We start from the raw sequence: 14,992 nt of genomic DNA, 5'->3' as shown, positions 1-14,992 counted from the left end.
TTAGTGAAAAGCCCAGTCTGTTTTACTGTGGTGGACCACGTCTTTTTAGACGGCCGACGTTTCTGGATATTTTAACCACGTAGAAGTATCGTTATTAAACTAACCGAATCATGGTGTACCAGGAATAACCGGGATGGCAACAACAACCTCAAACAATATACATACCAGAACAATCACGACCCCCCAAAAAAACAAAACAAAAACGAAACAACAGCTTTCAAACCACGCCATATGACATGACTTTAACAATAGATGTGATTTTAATATTCTCTATTCATCAAAACAAAACAAAAACATCTGTTGAAGTAACCGTAACAGCACTTTACAGTTTATAACTGACAGGTTATAAAACCGTAATAATAGAATGCACGCTCATACAGTCATAGTTGAAAAGAAGCTTATAAAACTTCAAATCGTAATTCGATTCTTGTAAAATCAAACTCCTTACTTGCTTACTTACTTACTTATGTACTTACTTGCTCAGTAATCCCTGACCCAAATTTGACGAATCACTGCATGTGAAATTGGCAGCTACAGCAGTGTAATGCCAATGATAAGTCGATTTACGTAAGATAATCAAAACACCAGATTATAGCTTTGCTGATAAAAGTCACCGTGGTCATTTTCAATAACATAGTATAGAATCATGCAGGAATTGTACGAGTTTGTGTGTAAGTAAGTAAGTAAGTAAGTAAGTAAGTAAGTAAGTAAGTAAGTAAGTAAGTAAGTAAGTAAGTAAGTAAGTAAGTAAGTAAGTAAGTAAGTAAGTAAGTAAGTTGATGGCTAGCTAGGTAGGTAGGTAGGTAGATAGGTAGTAGATAGGTTGGTAGGTAGGTTGGTAGGTTGGTAGATAGGGAAGAAGTAGGTAGGTAGGTAGGTAGGTAGGTAGGTAGGTAGGTAGGTAGGTAGGTAGGTAGATATAGAGAAAATTAGATCTTAATTTATTGTCAGAGGCTGATAGTAAATAAACACAAAAATGATCTAACTTATATATTGGACATTGTGATTAAACACAATAATACTGTTGTTACCATTCACTATGGGATGAAGTCGGCTCAATAATACTAATACTAACCATTTGCACTCGACAGTTCACTGAATTGTTGGCTATTCATTTTCTTATACAAAAAGTGTACTTTGAGATGACCGAGGACTGATTACGAGTGTCGACCGAGCACTGTGAACTGTCTAACTCGAAACACTTCTCTGTCACCAACTACAATTAACGCTCATTACACTAACTTAACAAACTTGTGATGATAGCAAACCACAAACAGTTAAGCAATGGCACATTATAGCAGCCACGATAGACAAATATATCCGGTAAAAGCAGACTTGTAATGTTAAGACATCTGTTTGTAGAGTACCGTCCACAGTCTTGGTTTACCCGCTCTACAGGCAAACTTTCTTGACTATGTTTCAAACAACCATCAAATCATGGCCATATTGTCAACTTAATAATGAAATTGTTCACACTATTCGCTTTCAGCAACTCCTTTCCTTTTACGTTGTACAATTCCACTTTGGATTAATATCGATAAATGACACAGTCGGTATTACCAAATGTTTTTAAATACCAAATATCATCCCCAAGAAATAACATTTTCATCGATAACGCTTTATTTAGTGTTATCAAATTGCTCAATCGGTTCCTCGTCATCAATTTCGTTGAAGAGACCCTGCAATTTAGAAAGTATGACATCAGTTAACCATTGATATTGAAAATTAATGTGATTCACCAAGATTGTGAGTGTGCTCCAAAATGGCCTGCTGATGAAAGTACGTTAAACATTCTTAGATAAAACCAACGAGAAAGTGAAAATATTTAATTGAGTTACATTATTTCAATATGTACTTTTTGACTACTAGAACAGAGTTGGTGCATGTCTTCAAATTTAGTGGATAACACCACCAAAATAAGAGTCATTATTTTATAACCCCGCAAATACACAGAAATTAGATCCGCGTAACGGATGTCTGTACACAAGTGAATGTTGCAGCAGCTGTATCTTGCTTAACAGAATGTAGTCCAACAAAATTTTGAAAAAGGTATCTGAATACCTAAACGTATGTGTGGCACAAAGAATAACAATTTAAAAGGTAAAATTCACACATTGAGGGGAAACCAATTTGTCAAGGTATTGTGTGGGTGTTAAAAGCATATTCGAATGTAGGATTAGAGTATTTGTTTACAAATTGATAGCATTTACCTCGTTCTTCATCAGATGTTCGATTTGTTGTATTAGCTGCTCAGCGGACGGCCTCATTGGTAAAGGTGACTGCCAACATTTTCGTATGACTTGATATCTAAAACGAGACACGAAAGATTCATCATGGTCTGTTGTTGTTTATTTCTTATTCATACAAGATGCCAATATTAGATCAAGTTGATATGATGTGATGATCCACTATAAGCTTACTCTTGCATGTTTTCCTCGGCAATCTACTTTACATTCGGCTGATGTTATTAAAATATGGAATTCGTTTCTCATTGATTTTTTGGAAGCCGATGACTTCCACCAACAACAGGCAATCTCCGACTCCGTGTTTCTTATCATGGTCCAGTCATAATTTCACTGGTTTTGTTAAGTTAATTTTTCATAAAACTGTGCAACTCACGCTTCTTCTGTACATGTGTTTGGCCTTGGCAGTCTCTCCCCACGGGCTATTCTCCTAATAAACTGGTAAGACGTGTCTTCTTTGAAGGCGAGTCACCTTGCAGTGAAACAAATGGCAATAATTGCTGTATTGCACTAATATGGGTGTTTAATTTCTTAACATAATTATGCTTTTCTCAACATTATGCATACGAGTGCAATTTCAAAAATCCATAACTTCCAATACTACTGTATCTCCTGAACATATATGAAAAGGTCAAACGCTCTGTCGACTTCACCTAGTATTTCCTATCATTAGTTTAAAGTACCACTAACCAAGATTTTGACAATCACACCATAATCCTGGTACGGCACATTGAACACGTAATATACTCTTATACTAATGCCTGACATGTATATACAGTAAATCTTTAACCACGGCCCCTCCACGAAATTAAATGGCCTGTGCTTTGTTCAACCCATTCGACTTCACCAGTCTGCAATAATCTAAACAGAACTCAAAGAAAATATGAAGAACAGTGTCGAGCACTACGATTCAAGAATTCTCTCAATTCGGTGCTCTTACAGTTTGAGGAATTCAATTAAATAGAAAATTTGAAGTCACATTTTGGCGACATGAAACCAGTTGTCTCTCTCTCTCTCTAGATCTGGAGATCAGTAGATACAGCGAGAAAATTAACCACATTGTCAAGGTATTATACTGTACCTACCATGTGTACAAATTTCCCAAAGTAAAACGCCGAATGACCATCTACAAGAACAACAAAATGTGATTTTGACACAGTTAAGATGAATTATATTCATCGGACGTTACATTTATGTTATCACTACACTCATATGCACGACAAAAAAAGAGGAAATGCAACATGCGATACACATATACGAAAGTCTTACTATATGGGCGGAATGCAGCGTCAAGATTTTCAACGAAGTCAAGAAAAACATTATACACCCACGTGAGTAGTGAGAAGACGTGTAATTCAATTCATCATATATATATATATATATATATATATATATATATATATATATATATATATAATATATATATATATATATATATGTATAATACATACATATCTACCATAAGCAATGTGTGTGTGTGTGTGTTGGTGTGTGTGTGTGTGTGTAATCTATCGTAAGCAATCGATATAATCTGTTACTATCAGAAAAGCTACACTTAATGATGCTGATTCGTCTATGCTGTTAAACACACGCTCTGAATTGATTTCACAATAACGCCATCAAAATGAATATTATTCATCGAATTTCAACAACACCTAAAACACTGTACAATGGTACGTCCAGCAATGTAAATGGAAAATAAGATCTCACGATAAGGTTCTCTCTCTCTCTCTCTCTCTCTCTCTCTCTCTCTCTCTCTCTCTCTCTCTCTCTCTATATATATATATATATATATATATATATATACATTCTAAGACGTTCGTATATTAACACGACGCAATATTATATATATATATAATATATATTATATATATATATATATATTCTAAGACGTTCGTATATATTAACACGACGCAGTATTATACCTGATAGGAGGCGTAGTAGTATGTAGACTCGGGCAACTCGGCAGAGCGATGCATCGTAATGTTAGGGACAATCATCATTAATAAATGCGTAATATTCTAAGATACGTCGATAATTGTAGTTTCATAGAATTTACGTGAAAAAAATCAAATTTTCAACTCCATAATATATATTATTATTTTCTCCTTCCTTACACATCACTCTTGAAGTAGAATTCTCCTCTTGTGAGAAACTCCGGTGGCATCCATTTTAATGGCAAGGCAGTCTGATTCTCAGCCTGTTTGTCAAAAGTCAGAGAAACGACTTTATTTTGAGGTTCAACTACATCACCCTTATAATTTCGGTAACCATTTGTCATGCGAAGTAAGTTCCTCACACCCCCACTGATTGTACTATGAACTTGAAAGAGGCATAGAATATGTCATTTTGTCAATTTCAACAAAGTCTCGTATAAACCTTTACTTTCCTCCTGAAGTTAGAAATAGCACTTAGGCTTAACTATGGATAAAAACATTACCTTTTTTCTCTGCCGTACTCGAAAATGACATTTTTTGCCCTCACTTTGTTTCTAATCAATTTTAGAGAATCTACAACCTCAACAATGAGGAACGAACAGTTAAAGTTATTTAACTCACCCAAGGCACTTTTACGTAAACTCCCTTCGTTTCACTTGCATCTCGACTAAGACCGAAATCGCCTATTTTTGCTACACCTCCATTGAATAGTAATATATTTCTCGCTGATAAGTCTCTGTGGAGAATCTGAACAAAAGGATACTATCTGCATTAAAGTGTGCCAATCGACCTAGTTTAGAAATTCACGCGATATTTGCTGTGAGTAGATAATTTTGGAAAGGAGCAAGCAGAGCATGCTACTTTAGAAATTCATATGATATTTGCTATGTGAAGATAATTTTGGAAATAGGTAAGCAGAGCATGCTCCTCATGATTAAAGAAAATTAAATAAAGACTCGTCATTTAATCCAGCTGAAATATAGCCGTTAAGGTTATAAAAATTGTTTAAAGTTGTTTTTCCTTTTTCACGCACTACATTCCACATTTCTTGGCGCTCGGCAAATGAAATCTACGGATGTAACCTTTTTCTTCTGCATGTATTGCATCCCCAACGTTATGTGCCTGGTATAGCAAAGTAACTCTTTCTCTTTTTTCTTATATATAGGATTTCTGAGGCGATGAAGATAGTTAAGAAGATCACCACAGGTTGCACACTCCATCACAAAACAGTTCCCTCCTGTAAAATGCAATCAATTTTTTTTTTCAACGTAACATCTCTCAAAGCATAATAATTTTTCTAACGAACAAACATAGAACACACACAAATACATACACACACACACACACACACACATACTATATATATATATATATATATATATATATATATATATATATATATATATATATATATATATATATATATATATATATATTACGTCCAGGTATGCTTTGAAAACGTTATCAGTTTGTTGAAACAAAGTAGACGAACAGATGATACGATGTTGTTGTCAAAAAGGTAAAGGCTTCGAGGGACAATAGTAGTGTTAATTAGTAGTGATAAATCGATTGTAATAGTGAGTTCATCATCATTCATTTTTTATGTCACGGCACAGCCCTACTTGACATATGGTGTAAAGGCGTCACAGACTAGTTGTGCGTAACAAAACCGGCTTTATATATATATATATATATATATATATATATATATATATATATATATATATATATATATATATATATATATATATATATATATATATATATATATATATATTAACGGGGCCAAAAAATATTCTCTAAACCTACATTACAGAACTGTTTTAACCGGAAGTTATGTAAATCCTGAAAAATAAGCAGGAAGCGCTGCAAGCACATTGGCTTGAAATACACGTTTATACAGGCAAATGTAGTCCTTTATCTACAGTAAATATAGGCAAATACAGGAGATGTATTTACCATGTGTCAATTATGATAGTGCATAAACAGGCAAACACAGGCTGAATTTCCCTGTATTTACCATAAATACATGGCTGTATTTACCTGTATCTGTCTGAATTTCCAGCAAATACAGCCAAAATACAGGGTCAATAAACTCTGTATTTTAGCCTCTTTCACGCAGCGTATGTTTTTTACAATTATGGTTATAGGAATCGGATCAACCGGTTTGTTACCTAATGTTATGAGGTTATCCCTCGATATCACCTCTTGGCAGGTTCGTATTGCTGCGAGTGCGGTTGTGGGCCGCATCACACGAGTCGAAGACGAGTGTGATGCGGCCCACAACCGCACTCGCAGCAATACGACCCTACCAAGAGGTGATATCGAGGGATAACCTCTTTATCATATACCTATGCCCACGTTATTGAATGAATAAATCTCGTATATTAAAATATGATACGTTTCACTGTGTTTTTTCTTGATGGACTACATTTGTTTGCGTCATCTTGCTAAGGCGGATTGATATACTAGCGTCTGACGTAATCTATCAGCTGGCTCATTGACAATTATTTTACGGTTGAGAAATGCTTGAACTCTGTCATCAAACATGTAGGATATCTACCGAATCCGTACGGTACATGCAAGTGTTGTGTTTGGTATTATTTTCCAGAACGCATTTACCATGAATACATGATATTTTGAAAGTTGTGCTTTTGAATTTGCCGGTCCTCCGACATGTCCGATAGCACTTTTGCTTGTTGTCTGCGCGTCTGTGCTTATGCACGGACGGAACAGCTGGTCTGTCATCGATCTGTCAGTGCCCGTACGGTGTGATGCTCTGCTCTTTAATTTGTTCAAATTGGTAGCACTACTAGCAGGTTAATCCGATATCGACACATGTGTTTAATTTAGTAACCCCGCATTTCCCTATGCTTCAAAACCCTGCCACTTTTGGAGATCGGACATGATATCATAGTCAAAGTCAAAATCATAGACGGGCACCATGGTTTGTTTTGATTAGGGCGCCACCATGTAAGTAGTCCGGTATGCAAATCAACAGGCCGTATCAGGCTTTGTTATGTAAATCAACAGGTCGTATCACTTTCTCATATGCAAATATTCAATTGAATGAAAGAAAGACGCGCTGATCGTTCCTTTCATATGCAAATCAACAAGGCGTATCACTTTATTGACATGCAAATCAACATGATAAATCATGTCACTGAACTCAGTACAGACACAATACAGGGCATAGGTATATGATAAAGCCTATTATTTGCATCATATTAGCTGTCGTGTCATTTGAGGTGTATCAGACACTCATTTTCATCTCGTGAATTTGACGAAATGTTACAGAGGTCATTTATTTTGACTTTAACTTTGCTACATGTATAAAACTGCATAATACCTACACTTGGTACCTTTCGCCTAGTGATCGATAAGTCTAGAAATCGTAAATAAAGCCGTACAATGATAAAGATATTGACATAGCAGTGTAAGAAGACTTTTATCACTCTTGATATTCACATGTAAAGTGGATGATATTACGAGTTTGCATTTCAATTGTTTGTCAATAAACACAGTAAAGATAATATATAGGAGGTGCCTTTACGAACACGAGCGGAGAAGGGACAACACCTAGCTATATGAAATCGCAGTTCAAATGACATTCATGTAGATACAGTAGAGAAACAAGCGAGAGGGGGTTAAAAACTCAAAATATATTTTTTTCATCGGCTGTTGCCTGTAATATGCATATTTATACATTCATCTTTGGGACTGGTGAAAAGAAGCATGGCATATGGTCATACACACTCTTGTATTTGTGTAGTCAAAATATGGCCATTTATAAATGAAATGTGTCACATTCCTTCTATTTGTTGTAACAACATTGTCACAGAAACACCGTCGCCAACTATTCGTTGTTATTTTGCAATCTTATCTTTATACTGACTAGTGTCATTTCAATTTGAAAAATTTAGAAACACAGCACGATTCCCGAGTAAACCTTATGGTGCATTCTTCTTAACAAGTCTTGTCAATTAAAAGTAGTAAGGCGGTAGGAAAATGATTGAATATATGCCAATCATTATCGTTCATCCTACCTTGCTGTAGAACAATGCCCTTCAATATAACGATATTCGGATGTCCTTGAAGTTTAATTAAACAAGAGATTTCTCGTGCAAAGTCAGCATTGCAGTGGTAGTTTCTATTAGCTGTAAAAAAGGGAAATTAACGAAAACTTAATTTTTAAGTGTAAGACAGGCATGCACAAAAATGAACAACATATATTGAACTATTTTAATAATACAATCACAGTATACCGTTTTTATAGTCTACTTAACTAATTCTTGTCTAAAAGTTTAAATGCGCCTCGGGGACAGCTATTAGGACTCTCAAGGTTTTTCAATTCTTTTCTGATATACTACCTTTTGAGGTTCATTTAAAGCTGGTGTTGTAAGAAATTTTTTCACCGGCTTAGTTTTTCAAAATTCGAAAATTTCATTTTCTCCAGAAAGGTAACACAGAAATGGCGGCCTTTTGAATTTTAAATATCGGTTAACCCTGACTTATTTGTTTCTCCAGCAGCAAAATCTGCACGATAAGCCCGATTTTTATTTTTGATTTGAGAGAGAATTTTTGAAAGATTCCTCGAGGAAAGTTTGAACAAAAGTTAAAGTCTTTACTTCTAGGCGCATACTATATTAAGGGAAATCATATCCTTAGTAAACCATACTTTCCGATGATCGTGCTTAAATATCGGTTAACCTTGACTTATTTGTTTCTCCAGTAGCAAAATCTGCACGATAAGCCCGATTTTTATTTTTGATTTGAGAGAGAATTTTTGAAAGATTCCTCGAGGAAAGTTTGAGCAAAAGTTAAAGTCTTTACTTCTAGGCGCATACTATATTTAGGGTAATCATATCCTTAGTAAACCATACTTTCCGATGATCGTGCTTTGCCAGTGACTCAATTTATAAATGCACTGTAATTAAGTACGTTTCCGAAATTTATTTTCTACAGCACTTTGTGCGTAGGACTAAGGATGACTACCATAGACTAGTCAACAAAAGTTGGGCATTTCCATACAAGCAAAAAAAATAGCATTTCATACATGGCACCCACCTGGTAGGAGAGATTTTATTGCTACATCTTCGGTAATTTTGCTTCCTGGAGGCTTGAAATTTCCTTGATATACTTGGCCGAATGATCCTTCTCCCAGCAGCTGGTTTGATTTCGTTAAGCTAGTAGGTTTTATTGACCAGTTTTGACATTTTCCAAGAGTTTCCTGTGCACGTAAGTTGAAGGTATATTTGTATAATACGATGGAACTGTCGCTACCATGAGATATAAAACCTTACCACAAACTCTGTTCCTAGACTGTGATTTACATGACAATGCACAAGGGGTACTTGGTATTTGCTCTCCAATAATCACCCTGTAATAAATTTGATTCAGGGAGTTGACAGAGACATTCACACCTTTGGTTATAATCCGGCAAAACGCTGTTTTCCGTCATTTGGGGGATTAAGCATGACTTGAACCTACAGTGGTTGTGCAGGCCTAGATTTGCATGATAATTTTCAGCATAAGACGAATGTCAACTTCTCATGTTTCGATAAAACATGGGGAAAGTCGATTTCGTTAATAAATCAACTTATCTGAATATATGTCTTTCATCATCCCTGTTCGATCATTAAAGCAAAATGTTAAACTCGAATATGTTATATTAGCTGTGACCGTGAAAATCGGGCAAAATATTTACATAAATAAAAAAAATTCGCTATCACTTGAACAACGTGATCGAATTTCAAGGGTGTCGGTACATAAGTTTCAAAGGTATTACTGAGGAAGTTTCACAGAAGATATTTACCCGAAGTAGAAAATCATATAATTTTTTTTTTATTTACACATGAAATGTTTATGCAAAGTAGAAGAAATCTGGATGAGTGTTCTCGGGGAATATATGTCTTTAGTCAGCAAGTAATTTAACATTTCTTGAGATTTTCCTGGTTAACTAATTTAAAATTAAAACACTACAGTTGCTATTTCGCAAGCCGGAATAAACATTACAGAGTCCAATCTCAAAACTTCACAAATTGTTTTAAAGTATGACAGTCAAAAGTTCTTGTCTGTATTCTATTATAATTATCAGAAATAACAAGCCAACTGCGTGCTGGTTTGATAACAGATTATGATGACGGAATAATCTTGTCAGGAAATGTAATATAGGGTTATTCAAAAAATACGGCCCTGTATGGACGAGGGCCCAGTGAATGACGTATTGGACGAGCCGAAGGCGATGGACGAGCCGAAGGCGAGTCCAATACGTCACTCACTGAGCCCGAGTCCATACAGGGCCGTATTTTGTGTATAACCCTACTATTGTACACCTCCCTCCATTAATCGTCCGTATAAACTAATTATATGGTAAATTTTGAGGGACGCGGCACGCGCGTTATGAGCAGAACGAGCGCGATTGTTCAAATAAAATTGAGGGACTCCGCGTACTATACAAAATACGGAAAGTTATTGGACGGTCAAACTTCCATAGGCTATGGCAGTATAATAACAGTAATTACAGGAGGTATCATACTCATCTGTTGCTTTTGCAAAATGTCATTGTTCTCCATGAAATAATTACCTTAAAAACATTACATATCTCTCTCTCTTCGTCATCAAGATGCTTATACTCTTTGTTCTTGTGTTTATTGCATAAAACAACTGCAGCAACACCAAATATTGCAAGGACGGAGAATATGGCTACAGTTATCATTATCCCTTCATTGTACTGTGGCTCGTACCTGTATTGACCAGGCGATACTACAGTAAAAAAAAAAACAAGGATTAATTAAACCTTTCATATTCTACTTAATCCACTCTAAGTTTATGTGTTAACGCTAGGGTTTAAGCCCGAACTTAACTATATACATGTTGATTTTTGTACATCACTGGGGAAATAATTTAATTACTCTCGAACGAGGCGGAAAGACAACCAAAACGCAAATTATTACCTTCTACACAAAGACAACCGCTTGTACCATTGCATGTCGCTTTTTGCCAAGGTCGGCAAGAACATCTCTCTTCACACAGTTCCCCGCAAACTCCTTCTAAACATTTGCACCGTCCGTTTTCAGAGTCACAAGCCATCGTGTGTTCACTTTGACATAAACATTTTTCAGAACAATTATTCCCGAACATTCCATCTCGACAAGCTGCGAACGAAAAATAGTCATAACGATTTTTAAGCCTATATTTATAAAGGCACATACAACGCGATATGAAGTTTATGAGTCAAAATGTATCCTCGATGCAGACTTTTAAACGATACTGACCTTGTTCACAGTGTAAACCAGTCCAACCAAGACTGCATATACACCCGGAGTATCGATCGCATTTGAGTGCATGTACACAGGCACAGTCCAATTCACATTTATCACCCCATTTGTTTCTATTACAACCTGTAAATGTATACACACTTAATAATATTCACTCTCAAGTATTTAATTGACTGTAAATTCGCATTGAGAATGTAATAACTATATTTTATGAACAACACATTTTCAGTAGTTTTAACATGGTCTTCAGTAAAAGATTCAGACACCTTTCACCCTTCTTGACCTATTAAAATGAAACTACCGCATGTTTACAGTATAGTTGACATTCTGTCCAATTTGACATTTGTGTCATGCTTGTGAAGGCCATTTATTCGAACATATGCATATACGGATTGTATTTAGTGTAATGAGAATCAGGATAATGGTATGTCATGATACTTAAGGTTTGTAAAACTGACGGTGAAAACATTGTATTTTTCTGACTTGGCTGACAATGATAATCCTAGTTACTCCTATTTTACAGAGACACAGAAAGATTAAACACGCTGTCCTTACCGGTAATCTCTGCATATCCTCTATCTGAATATATTACTCCTGATAGATCTTCAACCACACATCTATACTCCCCAGTATAGTTCTCAGTCAAAAAGAGCACTTCAATTGAACTGTAACTTAATGATTAAATAAAACAATAAACTAACTGATAATGGTATAATAAGACAACTTCACATGAAATGCGAGCATGCAATACATCTATTATTCGACAGCTATACAGTTACGATCGTTTAGGATGTTACTACTATATGCTTTTTATCATTTTTAATGATGATAACAACACTCGAGATTGCACAATTCCTGCTGAGAATAAAAACGTTGAGTAAAAAGTCATCGTCAGTGCCCAACGAACCTTCATGTTATCTTGCAACTCCATAACAAACCTAGCCATACTTGAATTACGCAAAAAATTAGACATACGTATGTATGGCATACCAGGGAGTATTGCCCTACCATAAATTACACGATCGAAATTAATTTAGGATAATTGAATGGTGAAGTAAGGCCGTTTCAATCTGCAAATTGAAGTTCATCTGTCTTTCATTGTAAGTTTCACATTTATTTTATGAGTAATTTGCAATAATCCAACATTCAACTATATGGCACCTAACGCTTTTGAGAAAATTGAAAAATATGAAGATCCAATTATCCCAGATTAGTTCAAATCGTGTTAAATGTAGAAAAACCACTTCAGACAATTTTGTGTTACTTACTAGGCTAATATTCTTTAGACATGGAAAACATTCTACACCAGAAATTAAATCAACAAATTGATTCTGGAATGGCTCGGTAATTGTATGGTTGTTGTGCTGTCATGCAAGCTCATATCATGAAGAAGATAAACCAGCAGATGTATTATTATTTTCTTGACGAAACTTTAAAAAATAACTATAAAAGATACAAATCGGTGCAGGATTTAAAGCACTAAAAAAGAAATAAAAAAGGGGCCGTTTGGTAGCCACATTTGATCGTACTGCAAACAAACTTATGAATGCACGCTTGTGTAACATAGCGCCATATCTTTGTGCAAACTTTGAAAGAAATTAGTCGAAGTAAATGTATGCCTGATATGAACTGAAAATGCTCATGTGTTTCAGTATATATTGTATTTGTCTGTAAATCAAAAATTTTGCCATATGTTGACACTTATATCGGGACTGGTTATGCACAGCCCAATACAAACGCTTCTTTTCATTTGATGTATCAAAGCAAATGTACAATTGTAACTTAGTTCACAAGGTCATATTACTTACTTACCTGTAGGTTTCTTGAATTTGTTCTGTTACGAAGGTATTCTCGTCAAACATGCTGTCGTGCAGTTTACCATTTATATACCATGAAAAGTGTGATTGATTCCAAAGATCATTTTCGAATTGTATGTTATAGGCGTGACAAAAGAGGGATGCTGGATCGTCGTAATATGTTGATATCGTTTTTTGTGTTATCTCTAAGTGTTTGTAAGCTGCATAAGCAATTTGTTAAATGAAATTAATGAGTTAATTATCGTGAATAAATATATTATGTTCATTCTCGAAAACTTCAGGAATGGCCTTTCTCCACTACCCGACTATGTATTTAACACATTTTCATTCACCGCCATTTTTGTCACAAACTTAGTACAGAGGAAAACAGAAGTGGTTATTGGGTGCCAAATTGCCAATTCAGATATTTGAGATTCAGCAGGGATTTAGAAATAGAAGAATGAGCTTGCAATAGAATCAGACAGGTAGGAATAGAAGTGGATATCTTGTAACCAAGAAACAAATATACGTTCTTTTTATTCATATACTAGTATTCTGTAGATGGCTGGAACACTGCAACCCATTGCAGACTGATGTCAGTAAAGTTTTCCTTTATAAAGCACCTTTCCTGTGTTAATGACAATATGGAATTATCTTTAAAAAGCAATTGGTAGTCGCTGTTAAACTATTGGCAGCCAACAGAAGTAAGGAAACAAAAATATTTCTTGACAACTCACGAATATCACAAGCAACTCCCTTCCAACCTTTCTGACATTTACAGGCTCCGTTAAATGTATGGCAGATAGCTCCATTCTGACAAATGCAATCGTACTGGCAAAAGCCTCCATATTTTCCTGCAGGACAACCTTCAAAAGCATAACAAAAATATTCACTAACCAAGATAAGTATGGTTCATATAATCATAGAAACATGTAGTCAATAATCCCCAATACCGTCATTCTTCAAAAAACACTACTATACTTCTCGACCTCTGATGGCACTTATGCATGCATTTCTGTATATACACAACACATATCAAGATATGTATTTTCGGTATTCAGGTGATTCAATATATACATGTAGCACAACATATCCGAATACAGGTAAAAACTACATAATAAATACCCAAGAACCATTTCGTTTTGATATCACGGGAAAGTTAAAAGCAGGTTTCCTCTGAGGTCCCAAGGGAATCAATAGGTTCAATACAATAATGACAGCGCACTGTCATATTAAATCCCGAAAATAAGCTCAGCTCATGACCTGTTTTTCATACATTAGATTTGAGGTTATACTCCTCCTTTACGCAACCGCACACAAGTAAACCGAGCTCTCTGTCAGTAAAAATAATATCTGATACTAATAATATATGGTATAACAAACACTGCAGACTGCCAGAAATTATAATAATAGATAAAACGTTTACTTCACCTAATGGCTCAGCTTGACCAGTCACTGTTATATAATTCCATGAGAGTACAAACAGATTTTCAAAGGCGAGAGACAGATGTTCATAGGGTACTGTCATAGTAAAGAACTTTGGCGATACACTTTTCCCAAGTTCGACTATTGTCTTTGCGATATTGGTTGGTACTTTTGCAGGATTCTTATAATAATAATAATAATAATAATAATAATAATAATAATAATAATAATAATAATAATAATTGCATATCTAATGAACTTTGGATATTTTGCAGGTTATGTTGACTGTATATAATCTCATGGTTATACTG

At 35.2% G+C, this 14,992-nt stretch overlaps 1 protein-coding gene across 1 annotated transcript; it reads right to left on the bottom strand.

Annotated features, from left to right (window-relative positions):
• Positions 1-245: 245 nt before the first annotated feature.
• LOC139130845 (leukocyte tyrosine kinase receptor-like) lies at positions 246-14,856 on the bottom strand. The gene is made up of 16 exons (XM_070696643.1): positions 14,688-14,856; positions 13,994-14,122; positions 13,273-13,477; positions 12,016-12,131; positions 11,458-11,583; positions 11,137-11,337; positions 10,767-10,945; positions 9,248-9,410; positions 8,227-8,337; positions 5,263-5,417; positions 4,802-4,927; positions 4,361-4,443; positions 3,329-3,369; positions 2,620-2,715; positions 2,211-2,307; positions 246-1,679 (listed from the first exon to the last, which is right to left on the bottom strand). Exons 1-14 carry the CDS (start codon positions 14,782-14,784, stop codon positions 2,666-2,668), a joined length of 1,782 nt encoding a protein of 593 aa, XP_070552744.1. The 5' UTR covers positions 14,785-14,856; the 3' UTR covers positions 246-1,679; positions 2,211-2,307; positions 2,620-2,665.
• Between the last annotated feature and the right edge of the window lie 136 nt (positions 14,857-14,992).

The sequence above is a fragment of the Ptychodera flava genome, chromosome 4 (genome assembly GCF_041260155.1).
Source record: "Ptychodera flava strain L36383 chromosome 4, AS_Pfla_20210202, whole genome shotgun sequence".
Lineage (NCBI taxonomy): Eukaryota > Metazoa > Hemichordata > Enteropneusta > Ptychoderidae > Ptychodera > Ptychodera flava.
This window is presented reverse-complemented; position numbering and strand designations above follow the sequence as displayed.

Coding starts and splice junctions, on each gene's coding strand:
- LOC139130845 (XM_070696643.1), bottom strand. CDS start 14,784: ATGACAGTACCCTATGAACATCTGTCTCTCGCCTTTGAAAATCTGTTT. Junction 12,132..13,272: donor CAAATTCAAGAAACCTACAG/GTAAGTAAGTAA, acceptor TTAATCATTAAG/TTACAGTTCAATTGAAGTGC. Junction 11,338..11,457: donor TGGTTTACACTGTGAACAAG/GTCAGTATCGTT, acceptor TTTCGTTCGCAG/CTTGTCGAGATGGAATGTTC.